The sequence below is a fragment of the Lissotriton vulgaris genome, chromosome 7, assembly GCF_964263255.1.
Source record: "Lissotriton vulgaris chromosome 7, aLisVul1.2, whole genome shotgun sequence".
NCBI lineage: Eukaryota > Metazoa > Chordata > Amphibia > Caudata > Salamandridae > Lissotriton > Lissotriton vulgaris.
Window position 1 is genome coordinate 665,059,666 of NC_141695.1, and position 13,992 is coordinate 665,073,657.

At 39.2% G+C, this 13,992-nt stretch overlaps 1 protein-coding gene across 2 annotated transcripts in view; it reads left to right on the forward strand.

The window, feature by feature from the left end:
* The window catches only part of PCTP (phosphatidylcholine transfer protein), a 238,823-nt gene that overhangs the window by 136,506 nt on the left and 88,325 nt on the right, over positions 1-13,992 (forward strand). The window contains exons 4-5 of one of the 2 annotated variants that reach the window (XR_015297509.1): positions 486-657; positions 1,525-1,660. Coding sequence is in view for 1 of the 2 variants with exons in the window: in XM_086930871.1 (XP_086786997.1) it covers positions 486-657 (172 nt within the window). In the remaining variant the exon portion in view is untranslated. The remainder of the gene's footprint in view (positions 1-485; positions 658-1,524; positions 1,661-13,992) is intronic. The other variant, XM_086930871.1, reaches the window with a different exon arrangement.

Below are 13,992 nucleotides of genomic sequence, written 5' to 3' on the forward strand. Positions count from 1 at the left end.
TTCAAAATACTCTTAAAGCAGTTTTTTCATAAGTGTCCTTAAGGTGTGGAACTTTATCCTTAAGCAATTAGGAGAGACAAGTCCTATGGAATATTTAAGAGTTATAGAACCTCTGCTAAAGCATAATTTCCAATGGCCCATGTTTGGGTCAAACATTGTCCTAAACACAATTCTTCCCCAAGTGTGCAGCCTCAAAGATATCACTACATTTTTATTAATTATTTCATATATTTTTAATCAATTTTTTACTTCTTCTGTATATTTTACGATGACATATGTTTTTCAACCCATGGAACATGGCTGTTTGACCTTTGATTCTTTCATTATCTCCGCAGTTCAGGTCATCCAACACATACAACTACAGGTCTGCCTTTCTATACAAATGTTCAATTTTCTTGTTTTGTATTACATTCTTTTTGCAACCTATGATTGTGCCTCAGAGGAAATCCCTAACATTTGTTTACTTTCCTTTACTTGGAATTTAGTATGTTTATGTTCGTGAGCGGCAAGATTTGAATATTGATGGAAGGAAAATATGGGTCATACTGGCCAAAAGTATCTCCCTTCCTGATATCACAGAGAAGTCTGGTATTATCAGGGTTACTGGTTATAAACAAAGCCTGGCAATCGAGAGTGATGGAACGAATGGCTGCAAAGGTAAGCCACAATTTCGCATGCTCAAAGGTTGCATATTCATTGAATTCCTCTCTTTTCAGGAGATCTGTGCAAGAGTCTGTGATGGCACCAGTTGCTTTGATATAGTAATGTTCCCCAGCAGCTATTGGGAGACTGACTGCAGCAAATATTGTCCCCTTTCAATATAGTTGCCCCATCTCTATAGAAGGTAACATAGTTCTGTACCCATATAGTCCTCCGATCTTGGATCAGATTTTGTAAATGTGATTCACGTTCTGCTGTTGCCACAGTTTCCTGCTGCACAAAACAGCTTTCCTAAATATAGATTGTTACCCAAAACTTGGTTGCTACTGGCAGTGTTCCCGAATGTGGCTTAAATGTTTCTGTTCATTTTAAAGCATTTTGTTAACATTTGAAAGAGGAAAGAGGCCCAAAGACTATAATAACTACATCATAATGAAGACATGCCTTCCTAAGTGTGGAATCGTATCCTCAAAAATGTGCATCCTCAGTTATAGTTCATGGTTAAAACACTCAAACAACAAGAAATAAAATAAAATGCCTAAACTACTTTTGTTAAAAAAAATATGTATTGAGTAAAAGTGCATATAAAATTAAGATGTGTGAGGCAGTTCTTTTTAAAGAGTGGGTTACACAAGGGATTTTGAAAAACAACCAGTCTGGAAATGTCAACAATCCATAGGCAAATCAAACTAAAGTACTTGCTCTTTTTTCTTCCAATATGTTCACACAATGAGAATTAGTTCCTGTTGGTGTGCTTTGTCATAAACTAGATCCACAAGAGTCCCTTCACCACTGCATAAAAGCATAGTAGCAGCCAGCTTTCCTCATCTGCTTCTTTCAATCTCTTCAAATTCCTTCCTTTAGAAACTTCCTTTCTGCCTCCAAGGATTTAAGGAAATATCCATCTTCCCCCATCATATGCTATGGGGTAGCCCTGCTTTTCTCAAGATGGACTATCTGTTAAAATATGTTTACCATTGTGACTTATGTGCACCAAGAGGTAAGGCATGTGTGTGTTTGGAGACCGGTTTCCCTCCTTTTATGTATCATTTCTTTCAGTTCTCCTTTGAAGGTGGTGACACATGGGAACAAAACAGTTATTGGTTAAGTCCGTCATTCCACAAATGAAATAATATCTTCCTCACATTTTCTACCTTACAAATCAAATGTTTATGTAAGATTTAACTACTTTTCTTTTGTATTTTATTGGTAAAGCCTCAATAAGAAGTTCGAAAGCTATCTTTTCCACTAGTTTGTCATTTCAACACATTTTATCATTGAACTCTTCATTTATTCACATTCCCAATAATGTTGACCTAAGGTCAGTAAAAAATGAAAAGTAAACCTGCATCCTAAAGCATTTCTAACTTGACAGATCTTGCTATGGATGCCTAGTGCTCCCATTTGCCATTTTAAAATGTGGCTTATCGTTTTAGGCCTACACTTTATTTCTACACATTAATTGAACACATTTTCATTTATTAAAAACACCCCATCAACCTCTACCTTTGGTGGTTGAAAACCTTCACCTCATTGACAGATTTATCTCATAATTTCCTCTTGCTTTCTGTTGAATCTTTTCTTTTTCGTTTTAAGCTCTCTCTCTCTTTTAGTGTGTTGTGTGTTTTTTTATGTTTTTACTTAGTTCTAAAACCTTTCTTAATTGCCCATTTCTTTTCTATTTTTTTCTCTTGTGTAGCAACCTTATATACTCCTAGCAAACTATAAAAACAAACAACTATTATTAAAACAGGAACTAAAATAGCTATGAGGATTCCTCCTCCTGCATTTCCAATCCAATTGCCTATTGTATAAAGTCCCCTTTTTGGAGCTTTTCACTATACTAGTGTTTTATAAAGGTTCCAGGTCAAGGTTGATGTCTGAAATGTTCTTTAAATACTCTGTTTTTTCCCACTCTCATCAGGTATTTAGATGCAACTATGTTCTGACTTGAGAATCTTATAGGCTCTGCCTCTCTCTGCTAGCACAATGTCTAAAGCATATCTATTCTGCAAAATCATGGAACTAACCGATACTCGTTCTGTGTTTGTGACTAATATAGCTTAAGATGTACTGGTTGAAAGCCTGTCCACTAATGTTGAAAGCTTACTGTTTTTTCATCATTCAGTACCACCCCCACAGCAGGGATAATAGCTCTAAATATGTCTCCCACCTATTGTATTCCCTCATTTGTACTTCTAGTGTATCTGTGTGCAGGAGACATTATTAAGGCCTTTAAGCGGTTTACATGATACATACTAGGAAATAATAATGCAAAATTGCAAATACCCTCCTAGTCAGCTGGTAATTTTAAATATGCTTCTTGTTCAGAGATAAAATCAAATCCTGGTATTGCTGTTTTGTTCCCATGCCATGTCCCTCCTGATAACTCAAATGTATGTTCACTATTACTTTTCCCTATATGTCTCTTTCTATTCTGAAATCTTCTACTAAATACACATACTGGGCTCTTTTGTCTATTATTCAGTCTTAACTTTGGGTATGTTATTTTCTTTCTAAAGTCATCTTCTTCCTTCTTACATGCATCCTTTAAAACAACTTCATTTGGATTCTTACTACATGCAATGTGTGCTCTTCTCTCTTCTAAAATCATGATACATTTCTTCTTTAAAGATCTCATTAACCATGTTAAATTGGGGCCAGCGGGAAGATTAAGCAAGCTATTGCCCAGAGTCACATGATGCTGGGCTAACCTGCCGCCGGAGCTGGGGATCGAACCGTGAACCCTGTGCACCCTGGCCGCTGCGCCACACCTCCCTGAAATAATGCCAGGCTGTCCCCATTTCTTTTGCTTCTTGGTGTAAATTTATGCTATAAAGAACTTTTCAAAGATTCATGTCAAAAGTTGAATAATAGTATTCAAATTGTTGCTGTCTATAAACTAAACTAAGCAATATGCTGGTCCTTAAAATTGCATATGATAAAGGAATGTAACGCTATTTCACCTCCTCCACAACCAATAAAGGTAAGTGTGCACACAAATAACAATTCTTAGCATTCATTGAAGAAGTACATTCTTGTATTAATCTAGAATAAACATTTGTTGAATATTCTTCTTTCAGATAATTTACAAATGAGGTTTTCAACTCATCCTCATCTATAACATGTGACGACCATGTTAATGGATGAAATTACAAATGTTTCTTTGTCAGGTGTAAATTGTATACCTAATAATAATGCTATAGCAACCAACATCATTGCTAAAAAATGTAATTCCTACAATAAGCTTGCACCTAGTTCTGGTTAGAATTCACAGTGTTTATTTGAAGTGAGATCTCTTTAAACTATAAGTTTAGCAGCAAGTTAGTGTCTTTGTTTTATTTCAAAGCAGTTGTTATTCTTCTTTTTATTCGCAATTCAGTTCGTTTCTTGTAACTCTCTTTATGTTAAAGAAATTTGTATAGCGTGTTGCGACCCGAAGGCATCCCAGTGCACAGACTGTAGACTTAAACTCTTTGGGGTTACTTCACAAACAGAAACGTTTAAACCATTTTCTGAAGGCCATTTCATTATCAATTGTTTGCAGGGAGATCGTGTTTCTTAACTCTACTTTGGGTTCTTCTAAAATGTTATCCCTACTCTTCTCCTGCAGCCTTGGGCCTAAGTAATCTAAATTTTTCTTAATTCTCCTTAGCAACCTTGTCAGTCTTTACTTTTAATCAATTTGCACAGTCTGTTCAATAGTCAGGCAATTCTTTGTTCTAGTCAAGCAAATCTGAAATTGGGCCACTCAGCACTTGGCTCACATAATAAGTCCATTCGGGTGCAGAATATCTTCAACTTCGTACTCTTGTTCTTTTAGATTTCCTCTGCACTTGATCACTTTTAGGGTCACGTATACCACTCACTATTTCTTCACTGATTGTGGGTGCTATTGATCCAATTGACACTCTTGGCCATTCACCATTGAGAAACTTTCTGGTCTCAATAGATTGCTGGTGCCTTCACCTTGATCTTCCTGTTGCTCTAGAAGTAGCTCAACTGTCACTTTTGTTGCATCATTTACTTCTCCTTCTTCAGCCTGAGTTCCAGTGCTACTCTATGACATATCAGGAAAAAAAATAGTTCTCCTGTCTTCAGTTCTCACACCTTTTTCTTACTGCCTTGCCCAATATAGTCTTGTGCTTATTTATGTTCTTGTTTCTGGCTCATAGAACACTATTTTCTTGTACAGGTTTCTCATCTTCTATTATGTGAGGTGAGCACCCAATTTGGCACTCCAGCACACTGACAGCAGTATTAGTGATTACAATCACCGGGTAGGGGCCTTTCCATCTTGGCTCCAGACAAGTATGAGTACCCAGTCCCCTGGGTTCAATTCCTGGCACTGCTCTTGATACACATTTGCAGTGACAGCTTCAGCCTTTTGACAAACAGAACACATCACATCAGCCAATCCTCTGCAGTAGTTGAGTATCATATCAACTGTTATGTTTACAAGTGCATTTGCGGGTACAGCAGGCAATTACATTGGTCTTCCTATCAAAACTTCCTGTGGGGATAAACCCGTCTTCCTGTTGGGTGTACTTCGAAGAATCATCAACACCAACGGCAAAGCATCAGGCAATTTCAGTGAAGTGGATGCACAGACTTTTGCCAATCGAGACTCCATAGTTCCATTCAGCTGCTCTACTATTCCAGAAGCTTGCGATTGATAGCTACAATGCAACTTCTGTTTCACCTGTAATGTTGCACACAACATCTTGAGGATCTCATTGTAGAAGTGAGTTGCTCAATCTGAATCAGGAGAAACCAACATTCTGTACCGTGGGTCTAATTCTCTCAACAGCAATTTAGCTACAGTGAGTCTGTCCTTCCTCGGTATTGGGTAGGCTTTCACCCATTGGGGGGAAATGCAAACTATAACTAGGACATATCTCAGCCCATTACAAACTGGCAGCTCGATAAAACACATTTGCATCCTGTTGAAAGGACTGCCTGATGTCCTTATGTGACTTACTGTAACTGGTGTTTGTTTTCCCTCTATTTATCTGTTAGCATGTTACACAACAGTGACATAGATCCTCTGTGAGCATTCTCTGTCTAAATGTCCTGACCATCACGTCCCTGTCTAAATGAGTAAGACCATGAAGGTGACATGCCATGTGTAGTAATAAACTGTCTGGTAACACTAGTCTCACTGAAATCCAAATGCCATTTGCATTTGTCCGACATCCTGCTGTGATCCAAACCAACTTTGAGTTCTTCCCATATATCACCTTCAGACATCAACATTGACATCTACATGTGAATGGTCCATTAAATGTGCAGGCCACTATAGGCTAATTCCTCAGCGTATCAATTGCCTACTGAGATATAGCCATTGTCACTTCGGTGAGCTGCACATTTAACTACCATTAAGAGTAATGGGCTAACCCAGTATCCCTCGGAACCTGGGAAATCTAGTGGTATGCAACAACAATTGGTTCTTTGAGGGAGAATATTTCTTCTAGAAAACCTTAGTATGAGCATTCTTCAAAATACATTTTTTAATTAATAGTAAATATTTCTCATAGCACAGTAAATTAATTTGCACCCCAATGAGAGCAAATTAATAGAAAAACTTAAATACAACACCAAAAAGAGACTTAACATGTAAGAAATATTGTCAATCATATATCATGAAGTGATGCAAAAAATTATGACATCACAAAAAACACACAGGACTGTTGTAAAACGATAGAATGATGAAAAATACAAACATGAACAAAGAATGAGAATAGACATACAATGATCCAAAAATTACACCAATAAATCAGTAGGGTGTCCCAAGGCAGTTGTCCTTTTTAAATTGGAAATTAGGTTGGCTTGGAAGAAAAGGGGATAACCAATTGTTATTGTCGTCGTTTCAACCCTTTATCTGTTGAATTAAAAAATATCACCCCAGGTTTTTATCAGGATTCAGCACCAATAACAGCCTGCGTATTATATATATATATATATATATATATATTACCTACTGGCGGTCGCCAGTAGGTATATATAGTTAGGATTTTTTCTCTATGGGATTTTTGAAAATTCTATGTCTAATAACTTTACCGTTTGTGGACGGAATTGGCTGAAATTTTCAGGAAAATGGAACATTTTGTTTCTGAGCAGCCCCTGACAATTTGGGGGGGTTTCATCAAGGGGGGGCCGAGAAAAAAGGGGGGTCCCAAAACGCATTTTTCCCATGTTAATTTCCATAGGGCGGTTGGCCTCACTTTTAGCTCGAACGGCTGAATGGATTTGCACGAAACTTGGCAAAATTGTAGGGACTGTTAGCCTGATGTGCCTTTGCTAGGTCTCAATATATGTGCTCCAGTGGATTTTGAGTAATTTAGGTTCAAAAAAATATATATATCTGGGCGGAGCCTAACCACACATCTGATCTGATTGGCTGTCAGCACTTCATCCAAGAAGTGTTGGCAGCCATCTTGGGACCAATATACATGATAGCACCTCATTAAAAAGCATTGTAGTTAATAGAGGGTTTTAGGACTTTAGTTACATTATAAATCATTTGTTGATGGTACCATACTCGTTTTAGGAATTGTGGTGGGTTCTAAGGTGATTTTACCATGTGAAAAAACCTTCTGCTGTGATATCATGAATATTGTTTGAAAGAAAACTAATATCTCATGATTTTCCCACAGTGGTTTGGAAGGGGATCTATAAGCTAAACTGAAAGCATATTTTCTGTAAATTCACATTATCTTTCTCAGTCATGTGAAAATGAAGTCTGACATTCTCAGTAAAACATGTACATCCAACAAGGACAGAGACTGTCAGTTGATTCCTTTGTGTTCTACTGCAGCCTCCTAGAGTGTTCTAAAGAACAACTAGAGCGCTAACAGTCCTACTTATTACAAAGGTATGGCACACCTGAAGCCATCTTGATTGGAATAAAGTGGTAACTCTTAAAACATTTAATTTAAAAAGAAACAACATGAAGGGGTATATTTTGCCATAGAAAGTATGATTAGTGCTGCAGAATGAAAAATTAGGGCACATTTTGAGTGACTTCTCAAATCCTTTTCTATTTCATTAAAACATTCTGACATGCAGTCTCCCAAAATGGCCACCAGAGACAAAAGAGCCCAAATGTAGCCCAAATATCACCCAGATGTAGCCCAAGTATAGCCCAATGACAGAATGTCCCAGAGTGTTCTAAAGAACAACTAGAGCGCTAACAGTCCTACTTATTACAAAGGTATGGCACACCTGAAGCCATCTTGATTGGAATAAAGTGGTAACTCTTAAAACATTTAATTTAAAAAGAAACAACATGAGGGGGTATATTTTGCCATAGAAAGTATGATTAGTGCTGCAGAATGAAAAATTAGGGCACATTTTGAGTGACTTCTCAAATCCTTTTCTATTTCATTAAAACATTCTGACATGCAGTCTCCCAAAATGGCCACCAGAGACAAAAGAGCCCAAATGTAGCCCAAATATCACCCAGATGTAGCCCAAGTATAGCCCAATGACAGAATGTCCCAGAGTGTTCTAAAGAACAACTAGAGCGCTAACAGTCCTAATTATTACAAAGGTATAGCACACCTGGAGCCATCGTGATGGGAATAAAGTGGTAACTCTTAAGACATTTAATTTAAAAAGGAACAAAATGAGGGGGTATATTATGCAATAGAAGGTATTATTAGTGCTGCAGAAAGAAAAATTAGGGCACATTTTGAGTGACTTTTCAAATCCTCTTCTATTTCATTAAAAAATTCTGACATGCAGTCTCCCAAAATGGCCACCAGAGACAAAAGAGCCCAAATGTAGCCCAAATATCACCCAGATGTAGCCCAAGTATAGCCCAATGACAGAATGTCCCAGAGTGTTCTAAAGAACAACTAGAGCGCTAACAGTCCTACTTATTACAAAGGTATGGCACACCTGAAGCCATCTTGATTGGAATAAAGTGGTAACTCTTAAAACATTTAATTTAAAAAGGAACAAAATGAGGGGGTATATTTTGCCATATGAATTATGATTAGTGCTGCAGAAAGAAAAATTAGGGCACATTTTGAGTGACTTCTCAAACCCTCTTCAATTTCATTAAAAAATTCTGACATAGTCTCGCAAGATGGCCACCAGAGACAAAAGAGCCTAAATGTAGCCCAAATATCACCCAGATGTACCCCAAGTATAGCCCAATGACAGAATGTCCCAGAGTGTTCTAAAGAACAACTAGAGCGCTAACAGTCTTACTTATGACAAAAGTATGGCACACCAGAAGCCATCTTGATTGGAATGAAGTGGTAAGTCTGAAAACACTCAATTTAAAAAGGAACAACATGAGGGGGTTAATTTTGCCATAGAAAGTATGATTAGTGCTTCAGAAAGAAAAATTAGGGATCATTTTGAGTGACTTCTCAAATCCTCTTCTATTTCATTAAAAAAATTCTGACATGCAGACTGAAACATGCACTTTGAATACCAGCAGCAGACGTCCCTGGTGAGCAGTAGCTTTACTACAGTGATCTAATGTGCAACTAGAGTGCTAACATTCAGAATTTATGGCAAATGTGTGACACATCTGAATGCCTTCTTGATGGAACCAAAGTAAACAAGCATTGAAAATGCAATAGATCTCGCCCTCATTTAAGTTAAAGCCATTCTGTTTGTAATGAGGTGGCTTTTTAGCTTTGCTTTTATTAGTGTTTTTTCAACTTTCATGTAAATAACGCACCGTTTTCACCAAATCGACTTTGCCCAAGCACACCCTTCCCTTCGGCCAACAAATCCCAAAAATCCGGCACACCTGCCGATCCACTCTCCCTACAGCTCACCCAAGCCCCGTCCCTCTAGCGCAACTGGAACACCCCAAATTCACCTTCTCCATGCGCACCAAAAACTCCCATTGAATAACATGACAATTCGCTACTCCGCACAAAAATTGCTCTTTAAAGCACTTCCACTGCTCCGATCCGCTTCAAACTTGGCTGGACACTAGTTCCAGCGATTCCCTAACATCTCACCAAAAATCAGCCCAATCCATCCACTGGAACGGGGACGAATTTCAACCCGAATATGCGCCCCCCGCAAACACAAAAAAAAGCCATAAAACGGCCAAATCTCGACCAAAAACCGCCAAAATCCCTCAAAACCTTGCCAACACCAATACGCACGAAACTGAACCGGCCCCTCAGCCCTAGGCTCCGGGAACCCTACTTAATTGACCCAAAAGCCCTAAAAAAGCAACATAATACACACGAAAACGCCCTAACAACCCTAAAATGCATATAAGTATATGTATGCATGCATTTATGTTTGTATTTATATGTAGATATACAGATGATATATGTTTATATATGTATGTATATATATATATTCACTGAAAAAACCATAGGCTATAGACCATATATAGTTAGGAATTAGCATTTACAAAACCTTGAAAATTCACTGAAAAAAACGTAGGTTATAGACCATATATAGTTAGGAATTAGCATTTACAAAACCTTGAAAATTCACTGAAAAAACCATAGGTTATAGACCATATATAGTTAGGAATTCGCATTTACAAAACCTTATTTTACTCACACAAAACCATTGAAATTCCATATATAGTTAGTTGCACTAACTATATATCGCGCACCCGCAATCCACTGCTGATGATGTCACATATTACATCATTCATGACATGGTCAGTGACATCACTGATGACATCACTGATGACATCTCAAATGACATCACTGATGACATCACTGATGACAACATCCAGTGACTGTATGTTTCTGTAAAGTTAAAATATGTCTTACATATTGAAGAATGAGTGGTATGTTTCTGTAAAGTTAAAATATGTCTTACATATTGAAGAATGAGTGGATGTATAAGTGTCTGGATGAAGGATTTAGTAGGTGCATGACTGACTGTATGAGTGAGTGATTAAATGTGTCTCACTGAGTGCATGGGTTAGTGACTAAACTGTCTTAATTTGTGCATCATTATGTCTGTTGTTCTGTAAACTGTTGCATGTGTTGATAAGTAGCTATATGAGTAACTATATGGGTTATTGATTGGTTGCCCAAGTATTTGTATGGGATACTGAGTGTGTGTGTGGGTGGCTGGGAGGTGTATGACTCTGTGCATAGATGTGTGAGCAGTTGATTCACTAGATGTATGGTTTCAAAAGTGCATGTGGAAACAGCTGTATGGGCGGTTGACTGTGTGCATGAGTGTATTGGTGAGTGAATGGATATCTCAGTGCTACATGTCAAAGTAAGTACATATGTAAAACACAGTACATGTGAGAGTTGACATATATAAATAACTGTGCATAAGAGCCAGTGAATGTGTGAGTGGCTGTATGGATCATTGTGAACTTGTATCAGGGATTGTATAAGAGAGTTAATATGTGTTAGTATATGTTTGAATAAGTAAAGTTTGTATAACTGTATAGTTGAGGAAATGGAGGTGTGATTGATTCTTTGATTGACTGACTAGGTGTGTGAGTAACTCCATGGATGAGTGACAGTCTGTGAGTGTCTGTTTACACTGATTGTATCTAAGGTTATATTAGAGTCTGAAGAGGTTCATCGTATTATCACATGAATGATATCATCAGTGATGTGATCAGTAATGTCAAATGAGATGTCATCAGTGATGTCATCAGTGATGTCATTTGAGATGTCATCAGTGATGTCATTTGAGATGTCATCAGTGATGTCATCAGTGATGTCACTGACCATGTCATGAATGATGTAATATGTGACATCATCAGCAGTGGATTGCGGGTGCGCGATATATAGTTAGTGCAACTAACTATATATGGAATTTCAATGGTTTTGTGTGAGTAAAATAAGGTTTTGTAAATGCGAATTCCTAACTATATATGGTCTATAACCTATGGTTTTTTCAGTGAATATATATATATATATATATATATATATATATATATATATATATATATATATATATATATATACCTACTGGCGGTCACCAGTAGGTATATATAGTTAGGATTTTTTCTCTATGGGACTTTTGAAAATTCTATGTCTAATAACTTTGGCGTTTGTGGACGGAATCGGCTGAAATTTTCAGGAAAATGGCACATTTTGTTTCTGAGCAGCCCCTGAAAATTTGGGGGGGTTTCGTCAAGGGGGGGGCCGAGAAAAAAGGGGGGTCCCAAAACGCGTTTTTAACATTGAGTTTTCCATAGGGCGTTTGGCCTCACTTTTAGCTCGAACGGCTGAATGGATTTGCACGAAACTTGGCAAAATTGTAGGGACTGTTAGCCCGATATGCCTTTGCTGGGTGTCAATATATGTGCTCCAGTGGATTTTGAGAAATTAATGTTTTAAAAAACATATATCTGTGACAGCGTCCCGGGTAGCGCTCCGGTTCGCGAACTTTTCGCGTAACGGAGCTTTGCGAAGCAAAGCTGATTGGCTCTCCGGTGTCTATCAACATTCTAAACAGTCCGGAGCGGCCGCCATCTTGTCTCTCGGTAGGATCGAGAGACAAGAAGAGGAGAACAACGAAGGGGGAATTTAATGGCAAGGTAGACCCTTCTTGACCCCATAGGAATGATGTTGGGGTTATTAAAGGGTCCCGTGAAGCAAATAAAAAAAATTTGATTTTTAGCGGTAGAAGCGCTTTCCGGTTCGCGAACTGGGTAGCGAATCGGGACGCGAAACGGGAATTCGCCATTTTGTGTTTCGTTTTAATTAAATTACAAGATGGAGGAAAAACAATGTGAGAAATGGGTATAAGGGGGTACGGGAGATGTATCCTGACCCCCTATGTTTTCTGAGGGTGGCTGAGGATGCTCATATATGTTGATACTTGTCTTCCAGCGGCTGCGCGTGAGCGTTTTTTTTTTTTTTTGTTGCGTGACGTCTGTTAACGTTCGATTCAAAGGAAATCAGGAAGTGTTGACCGCCATTTTGACACTGCGAGTAAATATATTGTTAAAAATAATTGTTATAAATTAATCCGTATTGATAAACATTGTCTGCGCCATCTTGCTTTTTTTCCAATGCCACACTTTTGTCGTGCACAGCAGCCATTTTAGATGCCTTGACCAGACCCACTCTCTGCACGCCGCCGATCGTGACGTCTGTTAACGTTCGATTCGAAGGAAATCAGGAAGTGTTGACCACCATTTTGACACTGCGAGTAAATATATTGTTAAAAATAATTGTTATAAATTAATCCGTATTGATAAACATTGTCTGCGCCATCTTGCTTTTTTTCCAATGCCACACTTTTGTCGTGCACGGCAGCCATTTTAGATGCCTTGACCAGACCCACTCTCTGCATGCCGCCGATCCTCAGCATGGCTCCCCACCCTCGCAAGCCTCTCCCCCACGCACTGGTCACCCCCGCTCTCTGTCTTATGCATGGGCCATAAACCTCCCCCATCTGCACTGCTCTTCCCTGAGAATCACACCCTGTGCCCGCCCGACACCTCCCTTTCACCCTATTCACTACCGCACCCTCTGACACTCCTCTTCCTTTGTGTCTGATTGTCCAGGCCGGTCCCAGGCTATCACCTAGCCCTGCGGATGTAGTTTATGGCCTCAACTATAAAGAATCACCCCTCTTCAAAGGAGTTACAGTAGATCAAGGCCCCCACCCCATGAGATCCATCACACCACACGCGTTCCCACTATCTGATAACGATCCTGTATTGTGATTAGGGAGGGGATTCTCACTGTAAGGGTGTGTGGGACCGAGCCTGAAGCGGAAGATTCCAGGGATGCCTTTTTGTACATCAAAGTCTTCACAATTATGTGTCACATTAAAAATATATAGCACTCCAACAAAGTAGTAGGATTATAACACTTTAATAACTTATAAATATATACAACGCACCAAAAACAGTAAACACGTTAAAAAACTTTTTTTAAACAAAAGCAACAATGGTCAGTAGCGGTCTGTTGTGCGAATAGTCCGAAGGCAGCACAACGCGCTGAGATCTGGACGGCACCCAGGTGATGTCCTTTACTTGCCGCACTGGTTTTGGCATCCTACAATGCTGCACCAAAAATCGGCGTGGGGCGCCCCGGGGGGTGGGAGGCGGCGTTAACGGGCCTCCCCAGGTGGAGGCTCGTCTGCTGTAGTGGGGCGCCCTTTTACCGTTTCAGTCACCAATCAGCAGTTTTCTGCCCGCTTTTGCTGCACTGTGCCTCATCCGCCATTCAGCTGTTTACCGCCCGCTCTTGCGGCTACAGCGTCTCGTCCACAATCCAGTTGAGTTGCGCCCGCTCTTGCGGCTACAGCGTCTCGCCCACCATCCAGTTCAATTGCGCCCACTCTTGCGGTGCAGCGATAGGCGGCTGCCACAGGACTCTTAAAATGGCGGCTGGCTCTTCGGATTTG